We start from the raw sequence: 27,422 nt of genomic DNA, 5'->3' as shown, positions 1-27,422 counted from the left end.
TTGGGAATAAGATTTCACCAGTATCAAGCGATTATATAACCACTTAAGTACTGAACACCTAAATGATTAAAATTTGATGGCTGTCAAACAGTAAAAAGGATGCATAGATTAGACAATTAACATGAAGAAAACATAATCACACAACTACAAATCAACAGGAATCATAAACAGCTTCTCTGAACTTATACAACAATCTTAACAGTCTGCCGCTATTATTCAGCTGTTGTGACATTCTCTCCATCCTTGGTTTCTTCCTCTTCAGCTTTTTTGGAAGTTTCCTGTCCTGCCACGGCCATGACCTCTCCTGGAGGCGGGTGGTCAAACTTGCAATTAGCCCCATAGCTACATGTGCCAGTTTTCATATAAAAGGGGCAATGTTCAACACCCTGTAAACAATGGATCCAAATTTGTGGACTTAGCAACGAAAGCAGATACAAAGTGTTTATATCAAGTCATACTACAAGAAGATGGCAAGATTAATCAACATTCGACCACAAGCAGTCTTTATATGTCCATGTCTAGCTTCTGTACATTAGGCGATATTTTTTCTCAGTGTCAATTTTGCTACTAAAGATAGTGCAGTATAGACATAATGATTGTAAGCTAGTTTTCCCCCTAAAGTGCTCAACCATTACATTCAAAAAGTCTCTAGAGACTCAATCTACAAAAAAATAAAAAAATAAAAAAATAAAATAATTTAGTAGTAGTAGTAGTAATGATAGTGATAAGAATAAAAACTTTTTTATATTTTCCACTTCTACTATTTGTTTTTAACATACATAAAATTATGTATATTTCATGCATTAGCATAGATACACTCTAGTCAAATAAAATTCTTAAGATTACTATCTAGGGGACTAAGGGAGTATTGCCAAGCTTGAACAAGTTTGAAGCTCCTTTAATGAACACAAATGAGGTACACTTGTTCATATGAGTTCATTACCAACTTATTTAATTATGTTATGAACAAGCTCTACAGAAATGAAGACAGCCAAAGGAAACTACAACATACTTTAGCAGCTAGCAAACATTTGAACCAATAATTCAGTTCGGAAGATAATCAACACACATTTTCCGAAAGAGAGATTTGTTTCTTTTTTGTTTTTTTAAAAGAAGCTTTAAATCTGCATATGGAGCACAAATGAAAACATAACTAGGTGCAGTTGATGATATCATTCAGGACTACTTTCCAGGCATACGCCAACCATACATACCGCTTTCTCTTTCAGGAATTTCTAAAAATGAAGGTTCAAAAGCAGCAATAGATGAGATTGAATCAGACAGAAGGTTCACCCCTCTCCCTTCAAAGGGGGGGATTGGGGTTCCAAACCTTGACTCTTTGGCCCGCTGTAAGGCCAATAAGAGAATGAAGGAGATTGGATTCAAAGACTAAAGACGTAAAGAGTCCAGAAATCGTTTCAAATAATACTTCAATCCAACAAAATATTTGATGCCAGAAGCCAAAACAACAAAAGAAATTGATAAGTTATTATATTCAATGCCTCTCAAAATAAAAATGTGCAAAACAGAAACATGGCAACATATCATACACCAACAATTTAACCCTAGAACATGGCACAGTGAAGATGTTTCCCTTTCAACAATAATTAGATAAATAGGCATACCTCTCTCCTCGGAAGACCCGCGAGGGTAAATTTAACATTTTGTTCCAGGCTCTGGTTTCTTATGGGTGCAGATCTGTCTATAGGATGATGGAACCTGCACTTTTCTCCAAATTTACATTCTCCAGTTTTCATATAGAACTGCATAGAAGAGGGAAAAAAAAAAATAGGGACCATAATCAGAAGCTGCTGCAAACCACAAATCATTAGACCGTAAACCAAACCAAATATAAACCTTCAGTAAAAATTACCAAAGAAACATGATAGATAAAATTAAAAGTAGTTTGATTTTCATTACAATAAAAGTTTCTAGATATTATAATGTTACTTGGTTTTAAATAGGGGAAATTTTATAGGAAAAATGGAAATAAATAATCTCAACTTTCACTGGTCTTCCTAAACCAATCCCACCTATTGATTTTCCCAAAACAATCCTTACCTTTGCCCTCAATCTTCTTCTAACGATCCATTTGATTGGTTACCATTTTTTTTTTCTATATATCACTCTCCTCTCACCTTGCTGCCACGGTGCAACCCCAAAACCCCTTGCACCTGAACTGCCACCACACCCCCGGAGATGCTACCCTTGAACACCCTAACAACCCACAGCCCCACCCCATCCCAGAAACCCCACTAGCCACCCCCAAAACACCACAAACACCCCCGAAAATCCCCTAGCCACCCTGAATGACGGTTCAAGCAAACCGAAAACCCCACCCACCCAGAAGTCCAATCATCCACCCTCGAAAACACAACAAACACCCCCGATAATCTCCTAGCCATCCCAAAAATTAGTTCAAGCAAGCTGAAAATCCCACCCACCCTTAATATCCCAACAACCACCCTCAAAAATTACCCTAGCCACCTCGGAAACTATGGTTGGGTGTTTTTGGAGTGGTTTGTGGTGATTTCGCCGGGGGGGGGGGGGGGTGCTATGGGGTTTTGGTGTGGCTGCTAGGGTTTTGGGGGTTGGGTTGGGGATGGGGAGGGGAAGGTGGTGGGCTGTTTAGATCGGGCCGGCGGAGCAAGGGTGGTTGTTTAGGCCATAAACGGGCGGGGCTAGGGGCTTTATTTTTTTTCTTTTAATTATTTTTGCTTTTTAATTATTAAAAAAAATAATAGACCTATTAAAAGCTAACACGTGGAAAAAACCTAAGAAAATTGGTCACGAACAGGTAATGGATTGTTAAATGAAGATTGGAAAAGGTGGGATTTTTTTGAAAAATCAATAGGTGGGACTGTTTTGGAACAGTGAAAGGTGGGATTATTTATTTTTTTCCAATTATATAACTAGTTCATCCTTTTTAAAAGTTAAATTATTTGTTTTTTTTTTTTTTTTTTGTTTTAGTATTACATCCACTTATGTAATAGTCAAGGGAAAGAGAGTTTTTGTTGTAAGGAACTAGTAATATTAATTCTCTATTAAAATTTGAGTAAAATAATAATATGAACAAAACATAATTTTATTTACTTAAAAAAGAATTAAAAGCATGTGAAGTTTTTTAAATAGAGAATAATTCTTGGTTAAGAAAATAAAAAATAAAAAATAAAAAATAAAAACTTCGTTTTTTATTTTTTTTTACTACACCATTTGTGATTTCACGCTTGCCAATATATTGTTATTGCTTTGACGATTAATATCTTTGATTACACTTTAATAATAAAAAAATATATAAAAAGTTGATATCTTACATGACTGTTTTTTCTTTACGAATAAATCACAAAATATGGTCAAACAATTTAGTGTGAACAGTTTGAAAATCCAAATGGTTTAATAAAAGAAATAAAGTACATTTTTTGAGAAATTTATCTTCATTGATAGGCTACAAGAGGTAGCCCCCTTTTCTATAGAATATAACTAACGGGGTTATTCATATGTTAAAACTTCAACAATAATACAAGTTATAAGGCACCAGAGTTGAAAAAGAACCAAAAAAATAAAAATTTAAAAAAAAAAATAATAAAAGTTTTTTTTTTTTTTTTTTTTTTTTTTAATGTTTTTTTTAATGTTTTTCTTAATTTGATTAATATTTTTTCCTTTGTAATTAAATAAGACTAAAGAAATTTTTTGGTTACTAAAGTGAGCATTAATGAATATTTCAGGGTATCAAAGTGAATAAAAAAATAAACCCCAAGGCATCAAATTAGAAATTTAGATTTATCAAACCAAAAACCATAGTGAAACATCGTTTACAAGCTTGGGCACCAAAGTGGAATTATTTATCCATAGGGCACCAAAGTGAAATTATTGTAACCAAAGTGGAAATTTACATTAAACATAGTCCGTATAGTAAGATGAAAGGGGTGGAGGGAAGATGAGCACCGCCATCAGCAAAAAGAAGAAAGCTCTAGTGATGACCTCAAAAGGAATTTAACAAGTTTCAATGCACAGTCTAAACAAAATCGATGTAAAGGATCTTCTATTGATTGTGTTGTAGCAGGTGCAAGAAAGATTAACGAAGAACATATAAGAACATATGGATATAAAAGGTTCACTAATAATGAGCTAGCTACAACGTTCATGTACAAGCGAGAGGATGTTTATTGATCTCGAGGAAGAAATCAAATTACATAATAGGCTCGGTTAAAACCTAGGGAGCTTATATATAGTAGTCCTTGAAAAGAAACAGAAACAACCCCAAAATAGGCCCAAACAGAATATTGTACACCAAAATAACAGATAGCATCAGGAATAACAGATTTAAGAAATAATTTTAGCAAATTGACAACCCTAGGGTAGAAGAAAAAAGCAAGTTATGAAGGCTCTTGAGATAGATTTTATCACTCCTCACAGATAGGTCAAAAGGCAAAAGTAACAAGAAATATATGAGTTTGTTTAATACTTACATCACATTCAATCTGGCCAGGCCGCTGAGGGTACATCATTGGAACCTGTCCATACTGAATTATAAGAAAATAAAATAATAAGACAGGATATGACACATTGGCAACTGAATAATGGAATGAAACACCACAAGAAAAGAAACTGAAATAGGTTACCATTATCACAATATAAACTGCACACATCACATGGCATAAATATATGCATAACTTTGAGCAGGAAAGATGCATTTTAGCAACATTAAAATATTGCATTCACGAAACAATCATCACAAGTTGATTCTTTCCCATTTATAAGGCAACTACTTCTACTCTAGAGTGTAGATTAATTTAAGAAATGTCTAATATGGGCTTTTAGATTACAAAATAATGGCTATCACCTTTTAATTCAAAACATAAGAGATGTAGATTTTCAGGTTCTTCTACCATCTGCATGAGCATCCACATTTTTGCACTCAGGAGTTGAAATTTTGCAAAGTTGAACTTTTCACAGTTGATTAACAATTTCAACAATTAACTTCAAATAGTTATATCTCACTCGTAAAGTTGGATATGGGCTTATGAGTTAATGACGGAAAGCTCTTGGGCCCAAATTTCATCTTCAAGCCTTGAATGCAGATATGGCTGTCTAAAGTTGATCTGTCAACAGAAATACCAAGCACTTGCATTCCTTTTCAATTCTCATCCTTGCTTCCATATATACTCACATAGCCTTCAAAGCAATCATTACATCATAGACTTCCAATGTATAAAGCCATGATATACTGGCCAAGCTTTTTATAGCTAAAATAAAATGGAACAACAGTTTTATTTTGAGGATGGAGAGTGTAACAGTTACACGATGATAAATTCTAATGAATTCCAGGTTGAGTGGTTAATTGAAAGAGGACCCAAGTTTTGCTTAGATATAATTTAGGGACTATATTCTTTAATCAAAACACATTCTACCACTACATATCAAATTGTGAAGATATAATTTATTTATCTTTTTGCAGTGTGTGTGTGTTGTGGCGGGGTGGGGTGGGGTTGAAGAAAGTGATGTATATGTATTAAAGAGTTGCTCTGAGCTTTACTAAGCCATTGGTAGTTATAAATAGGAAATTATACTACTGCTGCCATTCTTAAAAAAACAGCCAACAAAACAGTGAATTTCAGTTTTAAGAGCCATGAACCCTTTTCTTTCTGTATGTTTCCTAAATTTTTGCTGCTTTTGTTTTAGTCAATAAGCCTGGTCCAAGAAGCGTTAAATATTGACTTAAGTTGTATGCCTCTGTACCCCAAGGTCAGGTCTGCAACCTGGGTTCCTTAGCATCTCAAATGGCACCTCGCTATGCCCTGAACCTAGGTATATATCTTAGAATCCCCTTACGGGGCATTTGGTATGTGGGGTAACGTGATGGATCACCCAATGACCCGACCCATACAAGTGTATACCCGGAGGTCCAAGGGTGGCAAGGCAAGAGTCCATGGTCAAGAGGTCAACAACAAGGGCCAAGAAATCAGCAGCAACAACAAAGAACAAGAGGACAAAACCCATTAAGAAGCAACTAAGGAAATCAAGCAGCCAAGCTCCTATTATGTCTAATATGGTTTTGCCATTTTAGTTAATATTCACATGTACCAACCTAAGACTAATTCTATAAGTATGTTAGTAAACTTAGTAGAAGGTATCCAGAAATTGAGTGACTTGTATGGAGAGTAGTAGCCTCAAGCTGCTTGGTGAGATTAATAGCCTAAAGCAATTGTTATCATTGTCCTCTTAGGCCCTGTTCTTTTGAGCTTCTGGGCAGAGCAGAGCAGAGCAGAGCAGATTTCAGCAGAGCACAGCAGATTGAAGCAGAGCACAGCAGAGCAAAGCAGAGCCGAGCAGAGCAGATTTCATTAATATTAATATTATTATTATTACTAATATTATTATAATTACTAATATTATTATTACTATTATTATTATTATTATTATTATTATTATTATTATTATTACTATTATTATTATTATTATTATTATTATTTTTACTATTATTATTATTATTACTATTACTATTATTATTATTATTATTATTATTATTATTATTATTATTATTACTACAATTATTATTATTACTACTGCTGCTGCTACTACTACTACTACTACTACTACTATAATCATTAAATTTTATTATTAAATATTAATTATAATTAATAATATTTATATTATTAAATATTAATTATATTATTATTATTAATATTATTATTATCAAATATTAATTATGTTATTATTAATATTATTATTATTAAATATTAATTATATTATTATTAATATTATTATTATTTAATATTAATTATTATTATTATTATTAAATATTATATATTATTATTATTAAATATTAATTATATATTATTATTATTATTAAATATTAATTATATATTATTATTATTAAATATTTATTATTACTATTAAATATTATTTGTATATTATTATTATTAAATATTAATTATATATTATTATTATTAAATATTATTTATATATTATTATTATTAAATATTAATTATATATTATTATTATTAAATATTTATTATTATTATTAAATATTATTTATTTATTATTATTATTAAATATTAATTATTATTATCATTAAGTATTAATTATTTATTATTATTATTATTATTATTAAATATACATTTTTATTATAATAATTCAATATTAAGTATTAATTTTAAGCAGAGCAGGGCAGAGCAGAGCAGAGCAAATTGAAGCAGAGCAGAGCAGATTTCAGCAGAGCAGAGCAAAGCAGAGCAGATTTCAGCAGAGCAAAGCAGAGCAAAGCAGAGCAGAGCAGCTCTAAAGAACGGGGCCTTAATCACTCAATCAAACATTCGAGCTTCCTTAGTAATTTCGGTTTGCATTATTGTTGAATTAGTAGTAGTCTATTACAGATTATGGGTCGGGAATGGGATTATTAATACCAAGTCTTTATAAACCAATTTTTTTTTTTTTTTTTTTTTTTTTTTTTTTTTTTTTTTTTTGGTGGAAATTAGATTAGATAGTGGGGAAGGGCATGGGATCATTTGGCCTCTATTCCCTAGAATTTATGCAAGAGATCAGCCCACCAGTAGTGCATTTCACACATGCTCGGAGAAGGCCCAAACAGAAGGCAGATATGGAAATAGGAGCTGGACAGTGAGCTGGAAGTTAGTTACAGGGAGGGGTAATTTGGTAATCTAGGAAATAAGTTTGTTAGTCCTTGTTTTGTGTGCTGAGTTTGTTATCACAGCTGGTAGTTAGTTTTGGGTATTTAAGGAGAGAATTGTAATGGGGGAAATCTAGAAAATTATTGTAAAAAATATTCCTCGGAGAGCATCCTTTCCTCTCGAAAGAAGGGAGTTTTATTGTGGTTACTCTGACTTGCAATACAATCTATCTTTGGTTTGGCTAATTTTCTATTGCTCTGCTTGAATTACTCTGTTTTTTGGAACTAATCTCTAGCAAATTGATATCAGAGCAGTGACGTGAGACAGAAGATGGCCCGCCTGAAGGTCAGCGTCTGGATTTGCTGGAGCAGGAGATCGCCGGACTGCCGTCACGCGTTGCTCTCGCCGGATTTGCTGGCTCAGGAGATCAACACGGCAATGGCAGCGTTCAAGACCGACTTTAAAACCCCAAATCGCTGCTTGTCAGGAGAAGCTCCGTTCTGAACTTCCCTCTTCTCTGGTGAACAGACCACAACCTCAGTGGGATAATCCGTTCGCCTCGTAACCCCAATTGGATTACGGTGATGGTGGATTTCAAGGTGGTTAGTCGAATTGGAAGCTTCGCAAGCTTGACTTGCCGCTCTTCGATGGAACCAACCTTGATAGGCGGATCCTCCAGGTTGAGCGTTTTTTCCACTTTTATCGGCTTACTGATGAGGACAAGCTCGAGGCGGCGGTGGTGGCACTTGAGGTGATGCTCTGTTATGGTATTAATGGGAGCACAGGTTGCAGGCTTGGGAAGCAATGAAGAACCTCCTTCGCCGTTTTAGGACCACCGCGACGAGCACTTTGCATGAGCAGTGGCTTAGCCACAGACTGGGTCGGTGGCAAAGTATCAACGCTGATTCATCGAGCTCTTAGCTCCAATTGAAGGTGTTCCCGAGGAAATCGAGAAAGGCCAGTTTATTAAGGGGCTAAAAGAAGAAATCCGGGTCGAGGTTCATATTCTGGACCCGGTTACTCTGGATTGGGCCATGGAGTTGGCAATGCGGGTCGAGGAGAAGTTGAGGCTTAGCCCACGGCCCAAACCCGTTGGAAGCTTACCTAGTTGGCGAATCCCATCTCCAAACCTGCGACCTCACCCACATTCCACACCTCAGACCCTTACGACCCCAAACACAAAACCAACCCACCACACCAGCACCAACCATCCCTACTCAAATCGCACCACCCCCTTCAACCACAAATCCACCAGCGAAATAAGGCGGTTATCGGAGAAAGAGCTTTAGCAAAAACGGGAACAAGGCCTTTGTTTCCGATGTGACGAAAAGTGGAACCTCGAACACCGCTGCCTAGAGGGTTGAGCATCCTTCTGATGGTGGATGACGAGGAGGAGTGGGATAGTTCCGGTGAGTTGTCGGCGGTCGAAACCCTCCTCGAACCACCAACACCACCTGCAATCACCCCTGAGCCTACACCCGATGTTTTCCTAAGTTCTGTTGTGGGTTTGACTAGTCCTAAGGCAATGAGATTGCTAGGTTCCATCGAGGGCAAGGACATGGTAATTATGATTGATCCTGGTGCAACGCACAATTTCTTTTCAACCATAGCCGCACAACAACTCCAAATTCTAGTGACAGAGGCGATGAGCTTTGGCGTAACATTGCAGGGGAGGCGGTGCAAGTAAGTGGCGTTTGTAGAGGAGTCGTGCTAGATGTTCAGGGAGTTACCATAGTCTAGGATTTCTTGGTTCTTCCACTTGGAAATTCTGACTTGATTTTGGGAATACATTGGCTTGAGAAATTAGGCACGACCACTTCCAATTGGAAAACCCAGACCTTCAAGTTTCAGGTCGGAGGAGAATCGGTGACTCTAAAGGGCGATCCTCATTTGGGCAGAAAGTTTCAACTGGCATCTCACTGAAGGCCATGTTTAAGTCATTACAGAAAGAAGGCCAAGGATTCTAACTTGAATTCAATCAGAGAAGAGGGTGGTGGAGGAAAAACAGGAAGTTCCTAAAGCATTTCAGGCCTTAATTCAGAAGTTTCAAGAAAGATGAGATCGAGAAGCTGGTAACTGATATGTTGCGGGCAGGTATCATACAATCCTCTACTAGTGCCTATTCTAGTCTTGTTCTACTAGTTAAAAAGAAAGATGGTAGTTGGCGTTTTTTGTGTAGATTATAGGGCATTAAATAAAGACTATACCTATGATTGATGAGTTGTTGGATGAATTATGTGGGTCTACAATTTTTACAAAATTGGATTTAAAATCTGGGTACCATCAAATCAGGGTACAAGCTGAGCACGTGCATAAGACAGCTTTCCGCACCCACGAGGTGCATTACGAGTTCTTAGTAATGCCCTACGGCCTCACGAATGCTCCTGCAACTTTTCAGTCATTAATGAATGAAGTTTTCCAGCCCTTCTTGCGCAAGTTCGTATTGGTTTTCTTTGACAACATTTTGGTGTACAGTCGTTGTGAAAGTCTCACCAAGGCCATCTCAAACAAGTGCTGGAAACACTGGTAGCTCATCTAACTTTATGCCAATTTTAAAAAGTGAGGTGGGCAAGTCAAGGGTGGCTTATTTGGGGCATGTCATCTCAAAAGCGGGTGTTGAAGTTGATGCTTCGAAGGTGCAGGCTATGGTGGAGTGGCCCGTGCCGACCACCATCAAAGAGCTACGAGCACAAGCTACTACCGTAAATTTATTCAAGGTTATGCTATGGTTGCTCAACCCTTGACTCTCAGTTGCACAAAGATTGTTTCGGGTGGTATGATGAGGCTATTTCTGCGTTTGAAGCACTCAAGGCAGCCATGGTTCAGGCACCAATCTTGGCAACTCCCGACTTCACACTACCTTTTATGGTGGAAACCGATGCTTCGGGGTGGTTTAGGGGCTAACCTACTGCAAGAGAACCACCCAGTGGTGTATTTTAGCAAGGTCTTAGGCTTGAGAGCTCGGTCTAAGCCAATATATGAGAAAGAACTTATGGCTATTGTCTTCGCCATTGAGAAATGGAGGCACTACCCGCTAGGTAGACAGTTCATTGTAAGGACTGATCAATGCAGCCTCAAATACCTCTTAGAGCAGAAGGAAGTGGGTCAGACATACCAAAAATGGGTAAGCAAGCTATTGGGGTATACATTTGACATACACTACAAACCTGGCCCTACTAATATGGGACAGCAATTGAGTGTGCTACTCTGGTCACTTCTTGCGGAGTTCAATAGAAATTCATACTCTCTTTTATACAAAAGGACACCACCATTCAGAAGCTCATTTCTCAGTTGCAATCTGGGGGTTCACACTTGACAATGGGGTGCTGAAGTATAAAGATAGGGTGGTCATCACCAAGCAAGGCGACCTCACAATAAAGTTATACCATGACTCTCCTGTTGGGGGCCATGCGGGGGACTCCAAAACATAGCAGAGGCTTGCAAGTGAGTGGTACTGCAAGGCATGCGCAAGGACGTGACGAAATATGTTCAAAGGCGTCAACCTTGTCTCCTCTAGGGTTCCTCCAGCCCCTTCCTATTCCCGAAAGAGTTTGGGAAGACATCTACATGGATTTTGTGGAAGGTCTTCCTAAGTCACTTGGATGGGACACCATACTTGTAGTCATGGATAGGTTGACTAAGTATGGTCATTTCATTCTTCTACGGCACGTGAAGGAAGTGGTGAGGCTACATGGTGTACCTTCCTCAATTGTGTCAGATTGGAACAAAGTCTTTCTTAGCATTTTCTGAAAGAATACAGGGTACTTAACTTCAGCGAAGCACGGCATACCACCCTCAAACGGATAGATCGAGATGGTAAACAAGGGAGTGGAATCATACTTGCGCTGTTTTGTGAATGGAAAGCCTTCTAGTTGGGCAAACTGGTTGCATTGGCAGAGTATTCGTACAACACAGCCTTCCATACCGCCACTCATTGCACACCTTTTAAAGCTCTCCATGGCAGGGACCCACCCCACTTGGTCAGGTTCTCCCCGGGGAACACCGCTCTCTCTTCCTTGGAAGGTCAGTTGCAAGAACGGGATGCTATCTAGGATGATTTAAAATACAACTTGGTGCAGGCCAAGGTCTATATGCAGCAATATGAGAATACGTCTCGCAGGGACGGGTTCTTTGAAGTTGGGGATTTGGTCTATCTCAAGTTGCAGCAATATAGACAACAATCTGTTGCTAAGAGGCATTCTGAGAAGCTGTCACCTCGTTTCTATGGACCTTACCCTGTCCTAGAACGTGTTGGGAAGGTGGCTTATAAGCTGCAGCTCCCCCCCCCCCCCCCCCCCCCCCGCTAAAATACATCCTGTCTTCCACATTTCTCAGTTGAAAAAAGTTGTGGGGCCAGGGCAATTGCCTACCCAACTGCCACAGCTCACCTGGTCATGGAGGTGGAGCCGGAGTCAGTCCTTGGTGTGCGAAATTCACAGGCAGCCACTGAGGTTTTGATAAAATGGACATGGCTACAGGATTTTGAAGCCACTTGGGAGAACTATGATGAGATTGCAGCTCGGTTTCCTCACTTCCACCTTGAGGACAAGGTGCTTTTTTGAGTGGGAGGTATTGTAAGAGATCAGCCCAGGCCAGTAGTGCATTTCACATATGCTCGGAGAAGGCCCAAACAGAAGGCAGATATGGAAATAGGAGTCGGACAGTGAGCTGGAAGTAAGTTACAGGGAGGGGTAATTTGGTAATCTAGGAAATAAGTTTGTTAGTCCTTGTTGTGTGTGCTGAGTTTGTTATCACAGCTGGTAGTTAGTTTTGGGTATTAAAGGAGGGAATTGTAATGGGGAAAATCATCTAGAAAATTATTGTGGAAAATATTCCTTGGAGAGCGTCCTTTCCTCTCGAAAGAAAGGAGTTGTATTGTGGTTACTCTGACTTGCAATACAATCTATCTTTGGTTAGGCTAATTTTCTCTTGCTCTGCTTGAATTACTCTGTTTTTCTGAACTAATCTCTAGCAATTTTTTACCTTGGGGAGAGGGGGAGAGGCAGGTAATAAGATGTTAGAATTCTCTAGGTTAGTAAAATAGACAATATTACCCCGATCTAATGACACATATTTTGCCTAACACTTGTAATACGCAATAATAAAAGGTTCAGATCGTAAATTTTGACTTTAAGCCCTATCTTTTCCCCACATAAGATGGTGCACCTGAAGTAGAGGGAGGATGAAAGATTTAAAAAATCGCTAACGAGTGCGCTGTGGAATGGAAGCAAATAAGTAGACAGGTATAGTAGCACAGGGCAAACATATACTGATGAAAAGCATGCAATGTTGTAAGATCATGCTTGTTCAATATGCAACAGAGATTATGTTGCAAGAAGCACAATGAAATTACCATTGTTTGAGCCAGCCGAGGTTGAAGACTTTGGAAAATGGAGGCAGCTGGATTGACAAGCGCCACATTAAAGTTTGCTAATGAAGGACAAACTGTATGGCCTACCATTGCAGCAGTGGGATTGATAACTGAGTAGGGAGATAACAATTCTGTGAAGCAATTCCACAATATTAAGCATTTGCTGTGTAATCTTCAAGCATAGATGAAATTAAAGAAAAAAGAAAAGCAAACACAACTATTACCATTCCTATCAGGATGATTGTATCGGCAAGTGATCCCATATTTACAGCTGAGAGAGATTAGAAATATATAGTAAGTAATATAACCAAAACTTTGAAGCCAAAGGACCTAGATCAGCACAGTCATGTTCACCTGCCAGTTTTCATGTAGAATGGGCAATCAACTTCATCCTGTCACAAGTAGGCTATAAAGCATCAGTTCTGACTAAAATATTATGAGAAGACTAGGGCCAATTACATTGTCAACAGGCACAAAGCCAAGTATAGAATTTCTATCTTTCAATTTTTTTTAGGAAGAAAATATGGGACATACATGAACTACTGATAAATCACTCGTCCCCTAACAATCACTTCATGTAATTCCTGATCCAGCTCATGAAGAAAATGAGAATACTTGTTGAATTTAACAGCATGTAGGTGTTCTACAATTATAACTAAATTCATATACCCCATAATATAGCATTTATTGACAAAGACTAGTCAGCTTATTGTTACTCAGGAGGGCTCTGAACTTTGGTTTAATAATAAATAAACTGAATGAATTATTCCAGCTAAATCAAAAGGTTATTCAGATAGTTAACATAAGAATTTGTGCATGGAACTACAGAAGTGCAGACAAATAATTTTTGTTTATGGACGATTAAAAACTCTTTCTCCAAATACAATAAGGGACTAAAGTTGTTTTATCTCTACAACCCCAATTTGATTAGAGGCAGATGGTAAGAATAGACTAATAACATACTTCTGGAATGTAAACAAATGAACATATAAATAGTCTAATCTTTAAATGAGATCAAAGTTTTTCATTTTTGACTAACCGGACGCATGGGCAGTCCTTTCGAGTTATATGATAATGCAGCATTTGAGGTGGGTTTGATTATATTTCCATCACCAGCAGTACCATCACTACCATGCTGATCAATTGAATGAGTCTGCACTCCATCACCAGCTTCTTGTTTATCTGATGGGACTTTAATATTTTTAGGATGATGAAATTTGCACGATGTACCAAATTTACATTTTCCCGTTTTCATGTAGAACTGTTCACATAAGCACATATGTAAAATCACCATATTATGTAGAAGATATAAAAAATTGAGAATAAAAGAGACCAAAACTAGAAGAGAGTCATGGCCAGAAAATGGTTGAGCAACACACCGAACAAACAGGCTCAGATGGTCTATCAGGTAAATCTGGATCATCGGTTTTACAGCTAGATGAATCCTGGGGGAAAAAAAATCTAACTATTAGTCACCAACAGTAATAGTCTGACAAAATTAAACAATGTAAGCCTATTCTCCTACCAGTTTATCCTTCGGATGATTAAATTTGCACATCTGACCAAACTTGCATTTTTGAGTCTTTAGGAAGTACTGAAAATAAAGCAAGAGTAAGGAAGCACATAAATTAACTCACAAAGGCATTTTAAAGAGAAAATATACAATTATACATACCGGACAGTCTGGTTCTCCAGGTCTTTCAGGAAGGGAATCAGAAGAAGGAACTGAGGCAGGCTGCATCAAGCAATTGACATAGATCACAAAAGTTGAATGTCAGAATCCAATCACCCAAATTTCATACTAAGAAAATATTTTGTTTATAAATCAGGAATTCAAAAAGTAAGGGTCAAGAATAGGTAAGAAAGAAGATTGTGCATGTCACATTAGATTCTCCCCCTCCCTCCCTCCCTCGCACATACAACCGGCACTTAACCAAGAGCACCCATAATGAAGAAATAGATTTTAGCGATTAAAAAAAAAAGAAAAAAAAATAGACGGGCAGGAATTAATTGACAGTTAGGTTTACTGTCAAAGGTTCAAAGTTTCAAACTGCCATTTACAGATGTTTTCTAAGAAAAATACTTCATGTTAGAAATGGGACTAGTGATATGATACTCGGTGTATTTAAAGATAATTTCATACTAAATGTAGCTTAGAAAAAACAACAAAAACATTTTCGGAGATCTAGATGTGCATAGATCATTGATGCGCTCCCAATCAATTGGAATTAGCAAGACATTTTTTTCAGAAAATAAAACCATAGGTTAAGCTCTTCTGAACAATAATAGTGGAGCATATCGAACAAGTAAAACACTCAACAGGAAACAGCTGCAACCTAGGGGAACATGAAGCAAAAACACAAGTGCAGAGTGTGGAGAGTCTAAACTCAAGAACTACAGAATTTTTTGCCAACATAATGGGTGCGGTCCAAAAGAAGGACTTCCACCGATACCTCAAAACGACTTTTAAGGTTCATATTTGTCATATGTGTCACACAACTATATTCTCAAATGAACAATGAGCAAAATTCTCGATGTTGAAACACAATGTGTAACCTAAATATGTGTAGGAGCCAAAACCCTAAGCGTGCTTAACTTATCATTGCATAGTAACCTACGACATATTATAAAGATTGCTCAATGAAGGTGACGCATGGAGTTATCAAATGACCCCCTTTGTATAACTTTGACAACAATCAACCACAAAGGTACTAAATAATCCTTTTAGACCTCATCCTCAAAATCATCATGATGTCTTCTCTGATCATACTTCAACTATCCCAAAATAGCTAACCTACATAAATATTAGTGAAGGTCATAAGCCCACCTCCCCTTTATATTCATCGCATTTTTATATTTATCGCATTTTTAGTCATGTCCATCCTTTATATTTATCGCATTTTTAGTCATGTCCATCCTTGAATCAGAAGCTGATAGGCTGATTGCACCATCATACTGAAAAGCCAATACTACTTGTACTATCATTAATGAAGGCCATAATCCCACCTCCTCTTTTTTATTACAGTGGTTCTCTGGTGCCACGAGATAATCAGAATATGATTGCATCATTTCACCGAAAATCTGCAACAGTAATGTATAGCAATATCTATGATGTTATCATCTAATACAGCAATGACTTGAAAACTCAACCCAATGTATCCATGTTGTCTGTATTCTAATCATGATTTCAAGATATATTCATTGTTATAGTACTTAAATTTGCATATGCCATGATGCACATTAGAAAACCAATCATATGCAGCAAACAAATACAAACAAAGAGGTCATGCTGTCCAGAAACTTAGAAACCCTAAACTGCCTAACAATGCATAACCCTTAGTCCCTCGGTCCCTCCCCCCACCCCCTCCAAATAAGATGGCAACCTCTGAAGCAGTGTGATGCACCCTGTTTAGGTGCACTAATAACTTGAAGAAATAGGCATATTAAGATGTAACTGTGGTAAAATGTGTGCATATGTGTGTGTGTGTGTGTGTGTGTGTGTGTGTGTGAGGGAGAGAGCAAGGATTTTGTCAAACATATTAGACAGTGTCAAATACATTTTATTTTTTTTCCTCATTGTAAATGGATAGCATTGTCATTGCATCAGCAGTGTGAGGTTAAAACTCCATCTTCAAAGCAATTAGATACATAAAGGTAAGATAGGAAGCAAAACCGATAGGTACATGCCATGTGACCCAGCAACCTAAGCATAGAAACAAAGCTTGGTAGGAATTGGAAAATTTGTCAAAAATAAGCCAACCTTTATCTAGTTAGCTCAAAATAAGTAAACCTTTTGATTAACTGAAAATAAATCGACCTTTACATAGTATCTTCTTAAAATGATTCATGACCTACTTAATTTTGGGGTCACCGGTTATTTCGGTAAATTATGCCACATGTCATTATGTGGTTGGTCCTTTTTTACAAAAAAAAAAAAAAAATTAATTAGGATTTATTTTTGAGTAATTAATTTTTTTTTTAAACAAATCAATTAACAATTATATCATATAAAAAAAAATAAATAAATAAATAAATTGTTAAAAAAGTCCCGACACTTCCTAAGTACATATCCACTGCCAGCATGCCAGCACCCCTCCCCAGCTGCTCCCTTGCCAAATGTCCTCCGGCGGCGACCACCCGTTTCCTCGGCGCCAGAGACCCCACTCCCCTCCTTTTCTCCGATCCACAACATCCAAACCCTCCCTTTCCCCTTACTCGCTTCCCCAAATCTCCAACTTGACACCCAACCCTCTTCCCTCTTTCTAGGGGTGAGCAGGACTGGCAGTCAAGTTGAAGGGAATTGGAACCGGACGCGGTTATAGTGTCGGGTCAAAAATTTTGGACCCGGTATTCCAGGTCTAATAAACTCGGAACTGGTCCCGGAACAGTTCCAAAACCGGGTACCCGGCTTATCATCATCTAATTGGATCACGACGCTATGGCTTCAACCAAAAAATAATCTCTGACTTCGAAATCAAATCTCATATAATCATCTCTCTTAAAATCAACCTCAAAAATTAGTTAATCATTAATAATAGTGGATTTATTGATATATAAAACAAAAAAAAAAAATCAAAGTAATAACTTAGAAGCAGAGTTATTTTGTATACATTTGCTTTCATCTAATTGTAACCATTTACTAATTTAGTTACATTTGTAGAGATAATTGAAAAGAGAGGGGAAAAAAAAGAATTATAATGAGACTAGCTAGGAGATGAAAGAGCAAGAATGGAAGAGTACGTGTGAGGAAGAGAGTGAATGTGAGGTATGACGGCGGTAAAGATTGTTTAACTTTTAGGGTTTGGTAGATAGGGTTCATTACATATATGGGTAAGAAAACAGTATATTATTGGATTATTTGGCTTAATAAAAAACATGGGTTGCAAGCTCCAATTAACTCTCATGGTCTAAAAATACTGACGTAGAACTAGTTAACCAGGTACCACCGGGTACCGGGTCCAAAAACTTAGGACTTGGAATTGGAATTGGAATTGGTTGCAACCGGGTCCTTGTTTTTGGAACCGGAACCGGAACCGGACGCAGTTGAACCAGTTCGGGTCGCCGGGTCTCAACCAGTTCCGATTTCGGAATCGGGTACCCATAATTTTTGCTCACCCCTACTTCTTTCTCTTTCGCTCTAGTTCGCCGGAAATTCGCTGCACAAATTACGGGAATGAAGTTATTTTTTTGAAGTTTCCCAAGAATCCGACTTGCCTATCAAGAACCTTCCTCACGAGATAAACTAGGTTGGTGTAAGGGTTTGATTTTCGGGGGAGGGGGTGGTGTGAGGGTGCGGGAAGCGAGAAAGGGGCCGGGAAGGGGGTGTCATGGGTGGGGGAAATGGATGAGGGTTGGGTCACCACGCCGCCAGAGAGGAGGTGGCAGTGATGACCGGTGGGGAAAGGGAGTGACTGGGATTTTTTTTTTTTTTTTTTTTTTGAAGATTTTTTTAAATTTGCTTGTTTAATTTAATTATAATTAACTTTTAATAAAAAAAAAATTTAAAAATTGATAAAAAAAATTGACTTGTTTAGTAGGTTGTAAGTCATTGGACCTATTGAAAGAAAATACCCTTTAAAAGTTTACTTAATTTGAGTTAATTAAAAACTTGACTTATTTTGAATTAATTAAAAACCTGACTTATTTTGAGCTAATCACGCAAAGATTGGATTGGCTTATTCTTGACAAATTTTCTGTAGGAATTCATGCCCTCCAACTCAAAACTTCTAGATTAAGCAACATAAGAATTTCCCACCTAGTCAGACAAAAGGTTTTACGGAGAAAAATGGATTAGCAACTATTATGATATAATTCGAAATTATAGCATCACAAATAGGTTTGCATATAGCTTTTTCATATGCTTTTTCTTTTTAAAAAAATAATATTTCCTTTGTTTTCTATTAGAGTACCCAATTGATAGTTGTATTTCAATTTTTCAAGGAAAGAAAGTAATAGTGTTCTTAAATATGCCCCTCCACTAATTGATACTCGTAGTTTAGAGAATGAAAGGAGGAATAATTGTGAAATGTAAGAGAAAATCATATTGCTAGAACTCTGAATTTTTATCAATGCTCCAAAATAGTGTTGGGTAACAAAAGTAACATTTTGCAACCAGCTAAGCACAGCTTGAATCGAGAGGGATAAGCTGACACAATATAATTTAGGACTGTGTTATAGTTACAAAATATATAATTTAGCAAACAGAATGTAACGTATCCAGTCTTTGACTGGCAGACACAATTCTAAATGTTGGGAGAAAAGGAGATTGCTACACAAATTATAGTTGAAAAGTTCTGAATAATAAGCATAAAGTTACCACCCTCTTATTTTATTTTGTAAAATTATTTAGCCAGGCTGATAATACAATGCTAATACATATTATATAAATATAAATATAATAAGCGTATTAAATTATAATAAACAGTAGAAATAATATACTTGATAAGTATCAAAGATTCACCTCTTTCCAATCAGGAATTCCACCTGCAGGAACCCAGATAGGGTGATCAAACTTGCAATTATCTCCAAACTTACAGATTCTAGTAAGCATATAGTGCGAGCAGTCCTTTTCTCCAGGTCTTTGTGGATAAATTGGTAAATTGCTTGCACTCTCCAATCTAGGGCACTTGGCCAAAGAATCAGAAGCAAACCAAGCCTCATTGTGCCCAATCATATGGGCACCCAGAACAGGATGATCGTAGAGAGCTTTAGTAGATAATATGAGTATAAACAAGAAAACCACAAATATGTGTGTTACTATATAACTTCAAATAGCTTTAAAGTAAGAACTAATTAGATAGAAAAAAAAGATAGAATTGTATTATAAGAAAAGTTTAAATATATACAAGAAAAAGGCATATGTTACATAATATAGGACAGATGGAGAAAGAGAGATTGTCCGCTATGTCAGAGTAAGAATATTTTATTTATTATTATATTATATACTCCTATTCTCTAATAATTGTCCTACATAGAATTTTGTTTGGTCTTCAAACATTTAGCATCTTACCTTAAATGGAAGATCCATCTCACTTAATTCATGCAACCCATGATAAGGGCCCCAACACTATCTCACTCTCTTCCTTTATACCTCACGCAATGTGGAACCATCCATCTTAATATGCATGTCCAATGCTAAGAGGACAATAATTTGAGGACAAAGGGAATATAAAGAAATGGCAAGGAACCAATATACATGCCAAAGGACCAGAATCCTAACAAATAGAATAACCATTGACACCACCCAATAGACATTCAGCATCTCTATAATCCAAGAGACCCCATGAAAGACGTTTAGTGCAACTACCATAGAAAACCTAGTTTGGCACCATTTCAAAATTCAAACTATAAATCATAAGGGTAGAATGATTTTTAAAATCCTGCTATTCAATTATATCCAAATGAATGAGATGTATTTCCTCCAACCTACAACTCGCAAATTACGAAGTATAGGTTTGAGATAAATCGAACATGCCTTTGTGTCTTACACAAAGATGACAAAATGAATGTAAAAAGAGTGGTTTTTAATGATCTCCTTGTGAAACATAATCTATATCATAAAGGATTATTCCTTACAGTAGTCCTTACAACCCTTATTGTAGCTAAGTGGGGAGAAATTTAACCATAAAAAGCTCTAACTCTAGCTAGAAATTATCTGCAAAAGCTCTAATCTAAGGTGGAAATCATCCTTTGAGAATTTTCAACACACTTTCATCTGTAGCACTGCATATTGTAAGGGACATCAACAGATAACATAACAAGAAACTCCAGATGCAATCTTAAGAGACAGCTCAAGATAGTTAAAAAATAAATAAATAAAAAAAACAATTCAATTGAAAGGCTGCAAGATCAAGCTAAAACATTCATCATTGGACAAATTTACAATAACTCAAACATGTGACATTACCATTTGCAAAAGTATTAAACCAACTTCATTAAAGATTATCTTTGTTTTCATGTCACACCTCCCATCAAAACAAATATATTTTAGCATTACAGTTTAAAGACCTAACCTATGTTACATGGACTCGTTTAGGACAGTCGGGTATGGATACGGATCCGAGTGTCCGATAAGGCATTTTCTATAAATAAGACACGGGAACTCTGTCCGGATTTCGAACACAGTTACGAGTACGAGTACGAGATATATAAAATATAAAATTAAAATTTTTTAGATACTTCGTTAAAAAATAATAGTAATAAACTAATAATTATCATTTAATCTGAGTTAACAAAATAAAATGGAGTAATAGAGGACCAAAGTTGTTGACTAGGTTTAAGCCCACTCACATAATGAATCAAAAACCTAGCCACCACTAGCATAAATAAAAAAATAAAAATAAAAATCTTTTATAGTGACTTACGGGTGGCTATGTGAACAAGAGAGGGGAGAGAGAAAAAACTAAGATACTTTTATCAGATGCACATGAAAAAAAAGAGAGAAAAATTTAGAAATGTCAGGAAGAAGCCATTGAAAGTTGCAAAGCTTTGAACTTAATTCTCTCTTTTTTCTTCAATGCCGTGTCCGAGTGTAAATAGTCGGTTCCGACCCTGATTTCATACCCGTGCAGGGTCGTGTCGTGTCGACACAGATATGGAGGGGGGAAATGCCGATTCCATGTAACAGAGGACCTAAACACCATCCGCCATAAGCCTAGAAACTTTTGCAAACTCACTAAGTAATTTTTAGATTTCTTCCCAACTCATATCTAAGAGAAGCATTAATACATAGTCAATCTGCCAAATAATAGCTTGAGGAACAACTTATAAGCAATGTCACACCCACATCAAACTTTCTGCCATTTTTGTGGCAATACAACACAACACCTACAATGACATGGAATAAGCACCTGGTTCACCAATGTCATCAGGTTATACCATATTTAATCGAGCAATGATACAACAGGGAGACAATATCTGCATTTTCATTAATTCCCACCAAACATCTTCAACATTAAGATCATTTAGCCCCTTTTTCCCCTCCTTTAAATCCCTTCAAGCATCTTCAGCGTGAGATCTGCTAACACATCTACCAAAGATTCTATCTCTGGTGGTTGCCGACAAAGATCATCTTCTTCCATTCACTTCTATGAATTCCATAAGTGCTTTCATACTTAATCCACCTATCCACATCGTAAACCTTACACTGAATATCTACATTAAGATTTCTATCCCATACATCCATCTCTGACATATGTATGTGCTTCACTCAACATTCAACCCATGGTCCCATGCTAGACAAATAGTCATCCAAAAGATTTTTCCTACAATCATAAAGCTGAGCTACGGTCACACCATATTCCACTTGCAACTCTTGATTTGAGCAACCCACACTTATCGTGATTGATATATTGGTAAATATCTCTATTCTTGTGTAGAACCGAATCAAGTACTTATAGAGATGGGAATTCCTTACAATTGCACTATATACATCTTCATTTGACTCTCTCTAGACATTAAATTGGCACTCCATGTAATTAGTTTCACATTAAATAAGTATAAAGCCTCAAGATTCTAACGTATACCCCCATCTCTCTAATTTATCACTAAGCCTAGAAGTCTAAAAACACAATATTACCTGCAAGCAACAAACATTGCAATATCTCACCTTGAATATAACCATCTATGAATGTTACATAGAGAAAATGACAATTGGCAGAAACATAGCCATGGCTCAATCCTCTTTTTATAATTTTTCATAGCAAATTTTGTTCTCCAATTCTAACTATACAATTAAATTACCATTTCATGTAGTTATCCCCCAAAATAGACATTGTTGCAGCATTCTTCACATTGGGTTTTGACCAAAGTGCGTACCTGTATAATGAATAGGTACCTTAGCCCATTTAACATAACCTAACACCTGGAGTTATTCAGCCATAAATCTGATGTGAGCCAAAGAGGAGACAGCAACTTTCCACTCATCCAATCTATTACAGGCCCATATATAACTCATAGATGGAAGGTTTTATAACACCACAAGAAAACCACGGATGTAAAATACCAACTTAGCATAAATTGCTTTTGTTCTTAGACTTCTTACAGGAAGTAGGAATAAGACACGGTCTATTTTCTTAAGTAGTTGCTATCATCATTTGTTAGATAGCTACATAAACCTCATTATTGCTGTTACACTCCACGTCGGGATTGATATTTGTTTACGGGAAATAAGACGCCCATTCTTATTCTTTTACAACAAACATTCTAAGCGATTACTTGTTTAATCAGTTTGTTACAGAACTTGGTTTTGGGTCCATTTGATTTAGGGATCAGGCAACCATTTTTGTCTTTTTCCACTTGAAATATGGTTCAAATCTTAGCATTAATGTTCAGATTTCAAACATATAAAGTAAATCTTCCCAAGCTGGATGAAGGGAAACCTTGACGAACCTATATTTAAGTAGAGAATGATTGTAGTCATTGTACACACTTAGCAATCACAAAAAAGAAACTGCAATCCTTTAAATAACATATCATTCCACACCTAAAAGGTTCATAGAAAGAACTAGTGACCACACTAACCAGCAAGAAAAACACAACTCCCAAAGAGAATGTCCATACTAAATTACTGACTCCATATGATCTAAGTTATTTCAGCATTTATTTTCAAATTATGACAATTTTTACTTTATAATGTTACATCAACAAAATAATTCATGGTCAATGTATTTAGGAGACTGTGTAAAGTCAGCTGGAGCAAGTAACTTGAGACGGGGGCTAACAAAAGTGAACCATTTACTAATAAATACATTATACCAATTGTACCAAAGAGATAAAAGCAGCGAAAACCCGAACTAACCTTCTACCCAACACCGTTCTCAACATAGTTAAATCACCATCAAAGCTCCAATAAGCAATAAGATTGACAAACCTATGAATTACTGCATATATAAAATGTTCAACATCAATCCAGTAATTACATATACACATACACATTAAAAAAGGGGCATTCCAGCTACTTCCAGCTACTTCAAGACTAAAATTACGACGAATTAGCAAGGTATTCAAAAAAGGGCATTCATCATTTCAAGTTTTCAACCTAAGCAATAGTTTCACAAACACAAAAACATTAATACAAGTAAATTTCAAAGCTAATTATTGTCGAAGTTCAATTTCCGCAATTGTAATTGCAGTTGTCATTGCCATTGAATGTGGTACAACTTCAAAGCCCTAAACAATGCTCAAAATTGAAGACAAGATCTAAAGAAGATATGATTGCTAACCTTCAGAAGGGCGCTTACTGAGAGTAGAAGAAGCGTCGAAAGAAGGCCACAAAGAGGTGGAAGTAGCAGTAGGAACGTACATTCTGGAAGCAGCAGAGGTGAGTCCAAGGTTCTCAATGGAGGAGAGAGAGTGGCGGTCAGAGGAGGAGTAGCGAAGAGGATGAGAATCGGAAGGAGTAGTTCGATAGAAAGAGGAAGGAGGGTCAGAGGAGAGAGAGTGAGGGTCGAAGAGGTAGCGAGAAGAGGTTCGAAGGGAAGATGGTTGTTGTTGTTGTTCTGGATGGTATGCATCAATGGCGGATCTTGAAGAGGAATTGTAGATGCTGGAGGATTGTTTTTGGTGGCCGTAGAGTTGATTCGCCATTGTTGAATGCTTGATTTTCAAGGACTCACTACTCAAATTGAAATTAGAATTGGAAATTGGAATTTAGGTGGCTATTGGCCTACTGCTATATAGACCTGGCAATCCTGACCCAAACCCGATAATCCGATCCGAAAGACCCGTCTCACGACCCGAAATTGACCCAAAAATATTGACCCGAAAATAACCTGAAATCCGAAATTAACCCGACCCATACCCAACCCGAAAATGTAGTTGACCCGACACCCAAACTGACCCGATCCGAAATTGACCCGAAGAGACCCGATACCCGAAATTGGCCCGAACAAACCCGATACCGGAAATGTCCTGAACTAAAATTACTTTATAATTGAACTTAAAATGTCTTGTACCAAAAATAACTCAAATTGTTCATCTTTAATCGTAGATAAGCTCATAAACTGAATTGGTAATGTTTGTTATAACAATAACAAAATATATACTGCGTATAAAATTATTGATTTGAGCTTGAGTCACAAATGAAACAACCCGAACATGACCCGACAAGATTTTGACCTGACCTGAATATGACCCGAACATACTTGACCCAAAATTGACCCGACCCGAACATACCCGACCCGAACTGGACCCGATTTCTGACCCGAAGTTGACCCAAAACCCGAATCAACCCGACCCAAATGTTAGCTGACCTGAAATGACCTAATTCGAAAGTGACCCGACCTAGACCCGACCTGAATGACCCATTTGCTAGGTCTACTGTTATATACACAATACACTCTAGGATGGGTGAAAACTCAACCGCGCAAATACCGGACTAAAAAAAAATGTGAGGGTTGAGGTTCACTCATCGTCCTTCTCTTTACCGTTAAAAAATAAAAAAAATGATGAGCTTGGCTCAACCCAGCACGTTGCTGTGCTCTATATTCAAGCAGAAGTGTAGCGTGGTAAATTCACCGGCGGTTATTTTGGGGCTACTAAATGAAGGGACAATTTTACCTCAATGGAGAATAAGGTAATATTTTTTAAAAGCTTATATTTCAATTTTGCCCTTATTTTAATTTAATCCTTTATACTTCTAACTATATAATCATCCCTACCGTTTAATTTACAACCATATTATGGTTTCAAAAGAAAAATATACAACCATATTCTAACGTAGTCAACCTTTCATCCTGTAGACACCCAAATGTGTCTCCCCAAAACCAAACCCAGTGATGAATATCTTTCACGTCATTTGATTATCGAACGAGGTGAAAGTGTGAAAAGTCTAGTGATGTGGTTGTTTTTATTAAAATATCTCTCTTTCTGTTTTTTTTTAAAAACATTTCTTTTCTTATACTCTATTTATGAAAATAGCCAGTCCAATTTAGTTTGGTCCATGATGAGGGTCCAATAATAGTGTATTTGGATTGGCCTTAAAAAGAGCTTTCCAACGATATATTATAAGCCCAATTCCGATGAATAATGAGGAAGTTATGGATTAAATTAAATTTGGCTCGAAATGAATTTTATATGTGGCCCAATGATTTAGAGGAGGGCATATTAATTATTATTCCTAAAGTTGTTAGGATTGATTTTAATCTTCTAGAATATTTAGAAGGTTCTTTTAAATTCTAATGAGATTAGGGTTGATAATTATATTTTAAATAGTTTTATTTAGAATAAAATAAGTGTTTTATGATAAACCTGATTTTAATTTGATAAACACGGAATTTGCTGCTTAATCATATTAAGAAAAGGATTCCGTACAAAGCGCGTTTTATCTTTTAATTAGCGCCAAACGACAGAGTCTGTCGCCTGGCGATAACATCTATCGCCTAGCGCTAATCCTATCGCCTGGCGCTGATGTCTGTCGCTTGGCGACAGATGCCAGTTTTATTCCGAATAGAACTTGATTTGTTTCCGGACTATTTTTCTTATAAATAGGGGTCGTATCTCCCCGTTTTCCATCATCAACAATCATTTACAATCATCAATCTCTCTCTAAAGCTAGAAGCTTTCTCTCTCTCTTTTTCTAAACCTTCCCTCTCACAATATTCCACATACATTAGTTCTAGATACACCTAGCCAAGTTCGAAGTTGCCTTCGCCCTAGACGTGAAAGGTTAATATTTCTGAGGGTTTGGTCCCAAATCTCTATTTCAATTATTTAATTTAATTGTTTATTTGGTATTTTCCTTGAAGTTACTAATGCGTGTATTTTGTTATCAGAAAGAGATGCAAGGCATTCAAGTAAGTAATTTAATTGTTATTCTTTTGATATAGAAAGCATGCTTTGATTGTGTTGTTTCAATGAATACTACAAGAAGGGGGGGTTGGATTGTAGTATGACCGAATAGTCAAACTTTTTGCGGAATTTAAACTAAGTAAGCTAGAGGAACAGAAAGATAAGCTAAAGGAAATAAATGTGCAAGAGTTTTTTATGTGGAAAACTCCTTGGCCCTAACAAGGAGAAAAACCACGACCACTTGGGATTTTAGGAAAAGAATCTTCACTAGAATAGGGAAAATGGTCCTATTACAAACTAAAGACTCTAGCTTCAAGTTCCTCAACGAACTTGAAACCCTAACGAACAAGTCACCCAACTTGTTACTCTTCTCTTCTCTTTCTCTTCTCTATCTCTCTTCTCTTTCTCTTCTTTTTCTCACTTCTCTTTCTCTTCTCTTTCTCTCTTCTCTTTCTCACAAAACAGAAGTTCACTCAAACTAACCCATTCCCCCAAATATAACTCGAAAAGATTAACTCTAGTATAAGAACATGAGAATACTCTATTTCACTAATGTGGAATTGGACTCTTAACTCGAATAAAGAAAGCAAAAGCTGAAAACTTTGTTTGAGCAAGGGTGGTTTTTCCAACTT

General features: G+C 36.7%; 1 protein-coding gene across 4 annotated transcripts; it reads right to left on the bottom strand.

Moving 5' to 3' along the window:
• On the bottom strand, positions 1-24,625 carry LOC145586273 (zinc finger CCCH domain-containing protein 37-like). 4 transcript variants are annotated; one of them, XM_081643056.1, is made up of 12 exons: positions 24,225-24,625; positions 19,463-19,707; positions 14,678-14,737; positions 14,528-14,596; positions 14,382-14,447; positions 14,042-14,263; positions 13,357-13,394; positions 13,227-13,273; positions 12,985-13,133; positions 4,470-4,523; positions 1,626-1,763; positions 1-386 (listed from the first exon to the last, which is right to left on the bottom strand). In XM_081643056.1, exons 1-12 carry the CDS (start codon positions 24,586-24,588, stop codon positions 213-215), a joined length of 1,626 nt encoding a protein of 541 aa, XP_081499182.1. In that variant the 5' UTR covers positions 24,589-24,625; the 3' UTR covers positions 1-212. The 4 variants fall into 4 exon arrangements, with proteins under 4 accessions (XP_081499182.1, XP_081499183.1, XP_081499184.1 ...); XM_081643057.1 differs by having other exon boundaries at positions 4,470-4,514; XM_081643058.1 differs by having other exon boundaries at positions 12,985-13,112.
• Positions 24,626-27,422: the final 2,797 nt, after the last annotated feature.

Source organism: Chenopodium album, chromosome 16, assembly GCF_948465745.1.
Source record: "Chenopodium album chromosome 16, dcCheAlbu1.1, whole genome shotgun sequence".
Classification (NCBI taxonomy): domain Eukaryota; kingdom Viridiplantae; phylum Streptophyta; class Magnoliopsida; order Caryophyllales; family Amaranthaceae; genus Chenopodium; species Chenopodium album.
This window is presented reverse-complemented; position numbering and strand designations above follow the sequence as displayed.

Bases quoted from the DNA above. Each gene is read 5' to 3' on its own strand.
- LOC145586273 (XM_081643056.1), bottom strand. From the start codon at position 24,588: ATGGCGAATCAACTCTACGGCCACCAAAAACAATCCTCCAGCATCTAC. The intron at 13,395-14,041 runs GTTAGTCAAAAA...TACTTGTGACAG, and splicing joins AAGGACTGCCCATGCGTCCG to GATGAAGTTGATTGCCCATT. The intron at 387-1,625 runs GTATGCCTATTT...CATTGTTTACAG, and splicing joins CGGGTCTTCCGAGGAGAGAG to GGTGTTGAACATTGCCCCTT.